This window comes from Macaca nemestrina, chromosome 18 (assembly GCF_043159975.1).
Source record: "Macaca nemestrina isolate mMacNem1 chromosome 18, mMacNem.hap1, whole genome shotgun sequence".
NCBI lineage: Eukaryota > Metazoa > Chordata > Mammalia > Primates > Cercopithecidae > Macaca > Macaca nemestrina.
The window spans coordinates 83,505,596-83,517,965 of NC_092142.1; the positions used below are offsets into that span (position 1 = coordinate 83,505,596).

At 50.6% G+C, this 12,370-nt stretch overlaps 1 protein-coding gene across 1 annotated transcript in view; it reads right to left on the minus strand.

Moving 5' to 3' along the window:
• The window catches only part of LOC105496778 (coactosin like F-actin binding protein 1), a 52,359-nt gene that overhangs the window by 21,288 nt on the left and 18,701 nt on the right, over positions 1-12,370 (minus strand). Inside the window, exon 3 of the mRNA XM_011767375.3 lies at positions 3,473-3,630. Within this exon, the coding sequence (XP_011765677.1) occupies positions 3,473-3,630 (158 nt within the window). The remainder of the gene's footprint in view (positions 1-3,472; positions 3,631-12,370) is intronic.

Sequence of the window (12,370 nt, forward strand, 5' to 3'; positions counted from 1 at the left end):
TTGTACTTTACAATTTATTATTATTTGTTTATTTATTTTAGAGTCTTGCTGTGATCTCGGCTCAATCTCCTGACGTGATCTCCCGGGTTCGAGCAATTCTCCTGCCTCAGCCTCCCGAGTAGCTGGGACTACAGGCCACACGCCACCACGCCGGGCTAATTTTTTGGTATTTTTAGTACAGATGGGGTTTCATTGTGTTGGCATGTTGGCCAGGCTGGTCTCGAACTCCTGACCTCAGGCGATCCACCCGTCTTGGTCTCCCAAGGTGCTGGGATTACAGGCATGAGCCACCACACCTGGCCTGTATTTTACCACAATTTTTTAAATGGGAAGACAAAAGGGAATCGCAAAGATCTGCAATGTCGTGCCCTGTGCACACATCCTGGAGAACGCCCCCTCCCTCTGCTCCCTTTCCTCCTGGCCACGTCCAAGAGCGGGCCAAGCACGGCGGGCAGAATTCAGCAGGAGACCTTTGGCCACAGAACAGGTCTTCTTTTTCATTTTCCATCTTGCTGCCCCTCGGAAGACCCCTGGAAGCTGGTTAACCATTAAAACCCAACTGGCCTGGAGAAAAACAGCCTGTAGGGTTGAATAAGTGGTTTTCCAAAACAAGGGCTCCAGGGCCAGACAGGGTGCAGACAGCAGTGTCAACCAGGAACGCTGACTAGCATGTGAAACAAATGGCCTTTGTCAGCATTTCCTCGGTCCCAGGCACAGTGCTAGCACTGCTCAAAGCCAATCTGACGCCCATACCTTTTAAAAATGATGATCTCGCCTCTTAACTCCAGAACCCCACCTGCCGAGATTGTATTCTAAACGAATAATTCAACAGAAGAAAGGAGCCGCATGTATTAAAATGTTGGTTGGAACATTGTTTATAAAAATAAAAATTGGAAGCAACTTAAGAGACCAAGAACAGGGGAACATTTAGTACATGACAGTACGCTTGTGAACCAGGACACTCTGCTACCAGAAAACCATGAATTACAGAGGCGGTGCAGCCATATCATTTATGAAATTACATTAACCTTAAAAAAAATAGCTGCAGACAAGAGTGTGACCTGTAGGCTGGGACCACAGCAAAGCCGAAAGGCAGGAGGCGAGCCCGTCCAGAGAGTGGCCAGGAGGGACGTCCAAAAGCAGGAGCTGACGGGGGACCACATGACTCTATTATGTCCTATCATTATTTTTTATTTTTATTTATTTATTTTTGGAGACTCGCTCTGTCCCCCAGGCTGGAGTGCAGTGGCTAGATCTCGGCTCACTGCAACTTCTGCCTCCTGGTTTCAAGAGATTCTCCTGCCTTAGCCTCCTGAGTAGATGGGATTACAGGTACCCACCACCACGCCCGGCTAATTTCTGTATTTTTAGTAGAGACAGGGTTTTGCCATGTTGGCCAGGATGGTCTCGAACTCCTGACCTTAGGTGATCCACCCGCCTTGGCCTCCCAAAGTGCTGAGATTACAGGCATGAGCCATGCCACCTGGCCATATTGTTATTTTTTAAATAAAAGTTTTATTTTGGGCTGGGCATGGTGGCCTATAATCCAAGCACTTTTGGAGGCCGAGGTGTAGGAACTCTTGAGCCCAGGAGTTTGAGGCCAGCCTGGCAATATAGTGAGACCCGTCTCTTAAAAAATTTTTTTTTATTTAGAAGAGCTTTGGATTTACAGAAAAGTTGCAAGAGGTAGTACCGAGTTTCCATATTATCTTCCTTAACACACACACATACATATTTCCCCATTGTTAACATCTTACATTACGACGGTACATCTGTCACAGTGAAAAAGTCAACATTGGTACATTATAATTAATTAAACTCCTGACTTGATTCTGTTCTAAGGTCCAATTCAAGATAGTGCATTGCAGATAGCCTATTTTGTTGTTGTTTTTCTTTTTACAACAGGGTCTCAGTTTCACCACACTCAGGCTGAGTGCATCGGCAAGATCTCGGCTCATTGCAGCCTCGACCTCCTAGGCTCAAGTGATCCTCCCACCTCAGCCTCCCAAGTAGCTGGGACTACCAGTATGCACCACCATACCTGGCTAATTTTTTATTCTTTTGTAGAGATGGAGTAATATTAATACTATGTTGCCCAGGCTGGTCTTGAACTCTTGGACACAGGCAATCCTCCCACCTCAGCCTCCCAAAGTGCTGAGATGGCAGGTGTGAGCCACTGCGCCCAGCCTGTTTTTGTTTTTGACAATTGGTGATTTTTGGTATATTCACAGATATGTGCGACCACCATGATAGTCAATTTTAGAGCATTTTCATCACCTCAAAAAGAAACCCTGTGTCTTTAGCTATCATCCACTTCCATCATTAGACTATTATTTTTATTTTTATTTATTTATTTTGAGACAGGATCTCGCTCTGTTGCCCAGGCTGGAGTGCAGTGGTGCGATCGTGGCTCACTGCAGCCTTGACCTCCTGGGTTCCAGCAAACCTCCCGCCTCAGCCTCCCAAGAAGCTGGGACTATGAGCATGTGCCACCATGCCTGGCTCATTTTATTTTCTTATGTTTTGTAGAGATGGGGTCTCACTATGTTGCCCAGGTTGGTCTCAGATTGCTTAGCCAATAAATCCTCCCGCCTCAGCCTTCCAAAGTGCTGTGATTTACAGGCGTGAGCCACCGCACCCAGCTGAGTCTATTCTTTTTAAACGTTTGTTTTATCATGGACCAATTACACTGCTTTGAATCTTTAAAACAATGTGCATGGTGGAGGACGGGCAGCGGTACCCCCCGCCCTCTGTAACAGACAAGCTGCTGAAGGGACGTGTAACACACTATTTCTGCTCACCTGAACAACAGTTTAAAGGGGTGGTAAGAGGGAGAGATTCCCTAGTTCATGGGTTGTGAGAAATCCTTTTGCAAAATGGAAATCCCTTTAGTAGGGAAAGGCCTCTCTCCCTCCTCTACCCTACCCCAGGGTTACCTTTGTGGAGTTCAGATGTTCTTTTCTCAACATGACCGTTACCCGTATCCCAAGTGAACAACGTTGGAAGCTTCCGACATTGAAAATGTCCATTTTCTTTAATGGCCAGAATGGAAAAGACTTACAGTAGGCACTGTTCAGAGAGGGCACACGTGGATTCTCCCACGGGATCCTTGTGACCACCACCGACAGCCAGCCAGGACGCCACAGGGTAGTGGCCGCTATTCTGGTCCCCCCACCGGTCCCCTTCTCTAGAAGCAAGCAACCTGCGCTACCCACGGAGGCAGGCACCCAGCCGCCATGCTTCTGTTACGGGATAGGTGGAACCACAAACACAGTCACCTCCTCCTAGCCCGCATCCTGAAACAATTCTGGTGACATTTCACCAATGGCTTTACAGGTGCAGAGACACAGCATGGCTTGTCCCAAGTCACAGCTAAGCTACAGACCCAGGAGTCCAACCCAGCCCTCTCTCTCCTTGCAGGATGGTAACCCTTGGTGAGCTGTGACCTCCAGACCCTGGAGGAACTCAGTACCTGTACGACCTCCTTCACCAGGGTCTTGTCCGTCCCGGTTTTGGCGCGCTGCAGCCCGCTGACGTTCTCGCCGATCCATGTGATGAGGGCGAACTTGGACCTCTTGCTCATGGCATCCCCGGTGGTGAAGCGCACGAAGGCAAACAACCGGACGTCATCTGTGGCCGAGAGCGAAAAGAGAACATGGTGCTCCATTAAAACACCCCCACGTCATGTCCCCGAGGAGAGGCCATGAGCCGTGAGTGCGCCTAGAGCAGCACAGCAGGAGCCCAGTGCCGTTCCCTGGGAGCGCCATGTGCAGAGGGCAGGAGGGAAGCACTCATCCCCTGCCCTCGGCACTCTCTCCTGAATCCTGACAACAGCGCTGCAGGCTTCATGCCCGTTTCACAGATGGGAAATGGAGGTTCAGAGAAGTCACATGACACTTTAAAGGTTGTGAGGGAATTCAAGAGGTCATGCTGGGATTTAAACCCAGGCCTCTCTGGTTGCAACGCCTACAGCCTTCCTACAATCAAGGCTCAAATTCTGGGTGGGCCCATTGCACAGATGCGGGCACCGCCAGCAGTGCCAGGGCCCAGTCAAAAAAAATTTTTTAATGAAAATTTAAAAAGGCTCAAACTGTGGATCTTATTTATAGGGACCAGAAATTCATCCTCTTTGTAGACCAGAAATTCATCAACTCTTTTTGCCTCAATCTTTGCAGTCCTACTTGGAATCAGACTCTACACTGTAGAGAGACAGGAACCACCCTGGGGCAAGGGGGGTGGGTATGAAGAGGAAATAAAGAAAGGGGCTCTAAATTTGGCCTGGGATATGGCTCCAGGGATATTTCACTTATGACTAGGCAATTAGGTCAACAATGAATTCTGAACCCTTTTCCATTGGCTGTGTTATGCTTGTTCTATCTTATGTAGTCATTTTTTTCCCTTTTTATTAAAATGGCTTTGAGGGCTATTTTATTCCATTGATCCACATTAAGTTTTATTTCAATGCCACACTGTTTTTATTATCATGACTTTAAAATCTGTTTCACAATCCACTATGCTGAGTTCTCCCATCCTCCACTGCTCTGTTATCAAAATATCATCTGACAGTCTTAAATTTTTTTTTTTTTTTGAGACAGAATCTCCCTCTGCCGCCCAGGCTGGAGTGCGGTGGCGCAATCTCGGCTCACTGCAAGCTCTGCCTCTGGGGTTCACGCCATTCTCCTGCCTCAGCCTCCTGAGTAGCTGGAACTACAGGGGCCTGCCACCACACCCGGCTAATTTTTTGCATTTTTAGTAGAGACAGGATTTCACTGTGTTAGCCAGGATGATCTCGATCTCCTGACCTCGTGATCCACCCACCTCGGCCTCCCAAAGTTCTGGGATTACAGATGTGAGCCACTGCGCCCGGCCTGATACCCTTGAATTTTTAAAGTGATGTGTGTATTGGCTGGATGTGGTGGCTCACCCCTGTAATCCCAGCACTTTGGGAGGCCAAGGTGGGAGGATCACTTTAGCCTCTTTAGCCTAAGAGCTTGAGACCAGCCTGGGCAACATGGCGAAACCCTCTCTCTAAAAAAAAAAAAAAAAACCCCCAAAAATTAGCTGGGCACAGTGGCGGGCACCTGTAGTCCCAGCTACCAGGGAGGCTGAGGTGGGAGGATCACTTGAGCCCAGGAGGTTGAGACTGCAGTTGAGTAGAGACCACGCCACCGTACTCCAGCCTGGGTGGCCAAGTGAGACCCTGTCTCAAATAAAATAAAATAAAATAAAATAAAATAAAATAAAATAAAATAAATAATGTGCGTGTGCATGTGTGTTGTGTGCATTGCATGTGCGTGCGTGTAACATGTGAGTGCATGTGTACTCCACTAGGATAAACCAAAATTGTTCAACATCAGCTCAATTGGCATCTGGGGCCAGACCATTCTCTCTGGTAGGGACCGTCCTGTAAATTGCAGGGTGCTGAGCAGCACCCCTCACCTGGACCCACCAGTTATGACAAACAAAAATGCCTCCATACATTGCAGATGTCCCCCAAAGGGGGCAGAACACCCCCAGTTGAGAACCTCTGCTCTAAACCGTTGGTGTCCCCATTTAATCAGGACCCCTTTTGTGTTTTCCAACAAAGTTCTGTGCCTCTTGAGGGGACCACATATCCTTATTCAGCTTACTTCACAACTAGTTCATATTTTAATTGCCAATATCACCAAGATCTCATTACAATTCCTAACTGGTGGTTGCTGGCACATAGGGATGCCACTGGTTTGGAGTCATTCACCTTGTGTTAGCCACTTGCATGAACTGATGCTCTCTCAGGGCATTTAGTTGCTGGTGTGAGGGTTTCTCAGGCACCCAGTGACATCGTAGAGTGATATGTTTGCTTCTCAAACATTGCATGGATTTGCATCACTGGGGGAATCTTCCTAAATGGAGCTTCTGATTAAACAGGCCTGGGGTTTACGCTTCTAAGAAGCTCCCCAGTGATGCTGATGCTACTGGTCAAAGGATCACACTTTGAGTTAAAAAAAAAAAAAAATCAATCTGCATTTCTTCCTAGAATCTAAGTACCTTCCTGCAGAGTCCCACACAAAGTACGTAAGTTAGTACCAAGACCCAAGGCCACAAACCACCTGTCTAAAGGAGACATGGGCCTGGAGCTGACAAGTTCACTTCCTGGTGATTATCTCAAAACCGGAAGGGCAACCAGCAAGTTCGCCTTCGATAAGAAGCCGCGCTGTCTAATGGATCATCCATCTGTCCCCGGGAGCTAAGGAACACACAGCTCGCAGCAGACCATGAATACGTGATCCTCACTGGGGTCCAGGTTCAGGGACTCCACTACACTTACTTCTTAAAGGAAACTGATCATCTCACACGTGTTTCTTAAAGGAAACACTCACACTGGCACAGCACTTTTCAGTTTACAAAACATGCTTCTGTTTCATCTCATTTGGTCTTTGTAACAATGCTGGGAGGTAGATGAGGTAGAGATGCCATGATCACTTTCATCATCGACATCCAAATCACCTTCATAGATAAGGGCTGGAGGCTCAGGGGCCATGTGATGTGGCCAGAGTCACAACACAGTGAGGCCAGAGCCAAGGGCCTGGACACCTTAGGTGCGTGTGCTCAGTCCCCTTTCTCCAGGGAACTGCCCCACCAGGCCATGGCCATCTGGGGGTCAGTAGGTGACAAGGCAGCAGGGATAGAAGGATGGATGATCTCAGGGACACTGCGCAGGTGAATCAACAGGGCCTGGTGACCAACTGGATGTGCGAAGTGAGGACAGGCCCTGGCCACCACTCGTCCACTTTCTGTCTCTATGGATTGGCCTGTGCTGGACATTTCATTGAAATGGACTCATACGCTCTGTGGCCTCTGGGGTCTGGCTTCTTTCACTCAGCGCCACATCTCCAAGGTTCATCCCCGCTGCCGCGTGCATAGGTCACCACTTCACTCTTTTTTGTGGCTGGACAGTACTCCATTGTATGGAGAGACCACATTCTGCTTATCAGTCCATCAGTTGATAAACATTTGGGATCCTTCCAAAAGGGGGTGATTTCACGCCTCCCGTATCAGGTGACCATGGTGATTAAATGTGAAAGCTACAGAACCCACCTAGCAGTCAGGGTGGAACCTCCAACCTCAAGCTCCTAACACAGGGCGGGGCTGCCAGGTGGCCACTGCACACAGGAAACGAGACTGGGGCAAGAGAGGGCAGTTCCTCCCTTCTAAGGTGCAAAGTGCACAGCCACAGGCGGCAGGTGCAGACTCGGAGTGTGGGGGAGCAGCCCTTCAACTCAAGAGCATTTCTCAGCAGTCCCCACGGTGTCTGGGAAGCCAGGGCTCTGTTTAGAGTAGTGTTGTCAGAGCATCAACACCAAAGTGCTTAATTAAATGGCAGCCTTGACCTGAGGGGGAGGAGGGGCTGCACATTCGCCTCCGACTGCATTTCACAAGCAAAAGAACGCAGTGAGTCTGTTTCCATGGTAACCACTCTCAGGTTCCCATTTCCACAGTGGTCAGCCCAGACTTGGATCCAAACTGCCCATCCCTGGCCCAAGCCTCCATGGAGGAAAGTTACTAGCCCTGCTTTGGGCCAGCGCAGTTTCTGGGGACCCCGACCATGTGTTCAGCCTAGTGCCAAGCCTTCGGGCTGAGCTAGCTCTCCCAGCCTCTCTCTTCTCGATGTGCCCCCCTCCCACGGCTCTGGCCGGCTCCTCTGTGGAGCGTCACGGCTTTTCCAGCGTCTGCCCTCTCTGCTGGCTGCCAAGTGCCTCCACACGCCGGCGTGCTCTGCATACCTCCAACCCTCCACATCCACCCTTCCCCTCTTTCAGACCTCCCCAGGTCTACCTTGGGCAACACCCCTTACCCCTGTAGGCTCACAGGTTCTTGTTGAAGAACCACAAGCATTGTCCCTGTGTCCCAAGTACTAGCCCAGGGCCTGGCACAAGATAGATGTACAATAAGTAAGTCACAGCCCCAACCCCAAGGACACTGGGACCCTTCCAGAACCGCAGCCTGATGTCATTTAAATGATCGTGGGGGAGCGGGGTAAAGAGGGACATGGTTTGCTAGGTGACTGCTGGGTGCTTATCTGACAATGGTTTGGTCAACAAGATTGCTGACAGGCCTGTTTCTGAAAATCCGAGTCACGTTGTGCTTACAAATGTTTGCTGCTAGAGATCTGGCACGACAGTGACAGGTCAGCTGAGTCTGAGACGGAAAACCTGTTGGTCTGCACACCGTTTTTGCAGCTGCCCGGCAGACTGGAGGCCTCTCCCCGACTCCGCTCACCCTGAAGGAGGTTCTCAGCCCCTTTTGACCTCATGCTGGGCAGTGGAAGGGGAAGTGCTAGTTCTTCATCCCTGGTTCAGCTACTTTCCTTCTTCTGAACAAATCGGGTCCACCAACCCCAGTGGCAGTCACAGCCCCCCATCAGCAGTGGAGAGCCCTAGGCTCCCTCGTCTACCTTGGGCTATTGTCACTCCTATACTCAGGAAAACCGGCATATCTACTAAAGGGCACAGAGAAACGCCATCATGTATATATTAATGTGATGTGTGTGTGTGTGTATTTGTGTATGTATATATATACATATATTTGTGTGTATAATAGGTATATATATGTGTATAGGTGTGTTTGTATATGTGTGTATATACATATATTTGTGAGTACAGGTGTACATATATATGTGTATATATATTCAAGTATTTGTGTATGTGTATGTGTGTTATATATATGTGTGTGTCTGTGTGTGTATGCATTAAGATGAAGGTTGTATGCACCAGAAGAAGGTTGGTACCAGGGCTCTCCATCACCCCCACTGTGCCACTTGGTCCCCAACAGGGCCAATGGTCCATCTCTTCAGACTGAGGTTGAGAGTCCAGGTCTAGACAGAGGAGACAGGGAGACTGGGCGACCCCAGTGGGGGACAGGGGACCCAGGACTTCACCCAAACACAGGCACCAGAGACAGATGCCATGAGCTGCTTCTGCTGGAGGCCTCGGCACAGTGGAACAGTCTATACCCTTAACCTTCTCTGCAACGTCCAGATGGCAAGTTCAAATTTCAGAATCTTTTAAAAACTTACCCCCACATGTACTAGCCTTGTGACCCAAACCAGAGTCCTGAATGGCTCTAAACCTCAGTTTCCTCATCCACAAAATGGATCAAATACTTACCTCATAAAGTGGTTGGGAGGATTACATGAAAAAGAAACGAGATCTGAAGGGCTTGGCGGATGGGACTCCTTGCTGGTTTTTGAGCCCCCACACTTCTCCAGTGAAACTACCCTCAGGGGTCCACAGGGGCCTCCTAATTGCCAAAGCCAACAGCATCTTCTCCATGCCCACTGGTGGCGTTTCACACCATTGTCAATTCTGCCCTCCTTGAACTTCTCCCTTCGCATGGCACCCAGCGCATGGCGCCATCTTGGTTCTCATAGCGCTGATCCTGCCTTCTACTTTCTCCCTGGCTCTTCCACCCCCTCTGTCTCCACACAGGCACTCCCCAGGGTTCCACCTCGTCTTCTCCTTTCCCCTGACACTCTCTCCCTGGGAGATCTCAGCTACCACCACAGAACACTGGCGCACCTGCCCCTGTCCTCACAACTGTCCACTGCTCTGTCCTTAACAAGATGCGCACAGTCTGCCCTCCATTTCTCGCCATCTCCTGGCACCTCGTACCCCTTACACACAACTGTTTGCTAAGGCAACCTGGCGCACTGAGAAGAGCACAAACTCCAGAGATCAGCCAGCCGGGGCCGCATCCCAGCCAGGGCCACATCCCAGCCAAGGCCACATCCCAGCCGGGGCCGCATCCCAGCCGGGGCCGCATCCCAGCCGGGGCCGCATCCCAGCCGGGGCTGCATCCCAGCAGGGGCTACATCCCAGCTGGCTTCCTTCTAGCTATGGAACATCAGATGAGGGTGCTTCATGCTCTGAGCCTCAGCTGCTCCAGCTGTAGAATGGGGACAACTTTCTGCATCCAGCTCTGGGTTTCAGAGTGGGGCATTCCGAGGCACACAGTCACGGAGTCACTCCTGTGAGTCTCTCTTGAGGACAGATGGAAGACAGTGAAGGTCTGGGAGGGAACTGAGCCCCAAGTCTACCAAGCACTTATGCGGGGTTAGGCCCCACTCCAAGAATCTGCACATCGCAGATTCTTCTTCTCTGTGAGGGCAGCAGAGATCACAGACCCATTTCACAGATGAAGAAACCGAGGCTTGGAGAGGTGAAGTGATCATGAGCCACACAATCCTCCCTGCCCGCTGCAGAGCTGCTGAAGTCTAAAGCAGCAGCTCTCAAAGCGTGGTCCTTGGACCAGCAGCACCACAACACCCAGGAACTTACTAGAAATGTGAGTGCTCAGGCTCCACTCAACCCTACTGATCCAGACACTGGGAGTGGAGCTCTGAAACTGGGCTCGGATGAGCCCCAGGGTGATTCTGAGGCTGTTGAACCTTGAGACCCACTGGCTTAGAGGAAGAGGTGGAGAAGAGGAAATGGTGACAACTCGCTGTTGGGAGAGGGGACGAGACAAAGGTCTCAAGGGCAGAAAAGCTGAAGTGCTCAGAGCTCAGTTCCCCACGTCTTCCTTGCTGCCTGTCTGCCTTTTATTTTAAACAAGTGACGGCAGGAAGCAGCTTCCTGCAGACTCCATGGTTCCTGAGCTCGTCTATCAAAGACCACCAGGACAGTCCCTCCAGTGTTCCCTCCCTAAAACCCCAACCTCAAGAGAGGGAACAGCCATCATTAGCAAGAGAGCTACTGAGCATCAGACCTGGGTACCGGGAGGCCTTTCTGCCTGTGCTGCCTCTAGCTCCTCTGCTTGCCTATAGGCCACGAGGATTCAGATGTGCATCACAGCATCACACCGAGCCCTGTCTCACCGAGGATACAGCAAGGTCAGGAGCCCCATCCTGAGGACCGTGGTTTCCTTCTGGTCGGTGTCATGCACTCAGAGCTCAGGCTGATTACACACTGGAAGTTCCCGATTTGGAGACTATGGATGCCCTCCCCATCCCACCCAGGGCGAGTTTTGTTTATGAAAAGGCAGCTGTCATGTTTAACATTAATAAAACTCCACTCTCAAAAGAGCCTGACCCTTCCTTCCGCTGATCTACGAAGCCTCATCAGAGGCCAACGATGGAGCTCTGGCTCCTGGAAAGGACCCCTGGAGACCTAGAAGCCCCAGGCAGGGCCCTGCAGGTAGGTAAAGGGAGCCTTAGTCCAATGCCCAGGTCATCTCTTCAAGGTTCCCCGCCTTCATTTACTAAGTAAGTTCATCTGTGTCAACACATCAGCATCCTAATGTTCTCAGGACACTGCCTGGCGCAGAGCGGAGCTCAGCCCTGGTGGCTGTTACAGGCTCTTCTCTCTGGCCTCTCCCTCTCCTGGCTCTCCTCTGACCTTTCCCCTGGGTCCTGGAAGTGCCTTTTCGCCTCCTCCTCCTCCTCCTCGGTGCCTCCTCCTCCCCTTCTTCCCTCCTCCCGACCTCGCAAGAAGAGAGAGGGATGGGGCAGGGAAAGGCCGAGGGGGTAAAGGACAGACAGTGGGGGGTGGGAGGGACCACACAGGGAGACCCAGCGGGAGAACCAAGTGGGGGCAGGGACCAAGGCGGGCAGGGGGGTGGGTGGATTAAAGCGGGGTGGGGGAGAAGAAGCCAGAGCTGCTGAGCAGTCAAAGTGATGGGGATGTGGGAAAAAAAACCCCAATGACATCGGAAACGGAGGATGACCCCAAAGTGGCTAGCTAGGAAGGGGGGCAAAGGCAAGAATTCTCTGTAATCACCAAAGCCACCAGGATGAGCTGCTCTAATAATTCCCCAAAAGTTACAAACGGCATATGGTACCCACTAAGCTCAGAAGGCCTGCCCCTCCCCCCTTCCCCCTCCCACTCAAACTGGAAATCTCAGGCTCAGGTCAGCTCTGAGGAAGAGATTCTGACCAGGCCCACCCAGTGTTCTCACCAGGGCAGCCCCGACACAGGATCCACATTGACTGGGGGCCTTCTCCCCAAAGAGATTCTAGTCTCCTCTGCGTTTCCCCAAAGCCAGTCCTGGCTGGAGAACCAACCCCCGGAGGAAGGAGGATCTGGCTGGGCCAAGCACCGCACAACTCTCTCAACACGTTTGCAAATGTTCTGAACAACTTTTTTTTTCATTACAAAAACACATACTAGGTGTAGAATAATGAGAAACACAAAAAAGCCAAATGAAGAAATTAAGGGTCCCCCACCACCCTAGAAACTTCTTAGTGTAAGTCCTTGTGATCTTTTCAGCTACTTTCATATCTGTCTGGGTCTTGTTATGGCCCCAGCACTGATCCCCACGCCAGGCATGTCATAGGCACCCTCTACGTTATCTGTGGGCCAACGGAAAGAAAAATGAGAGAATCATTTCAGAA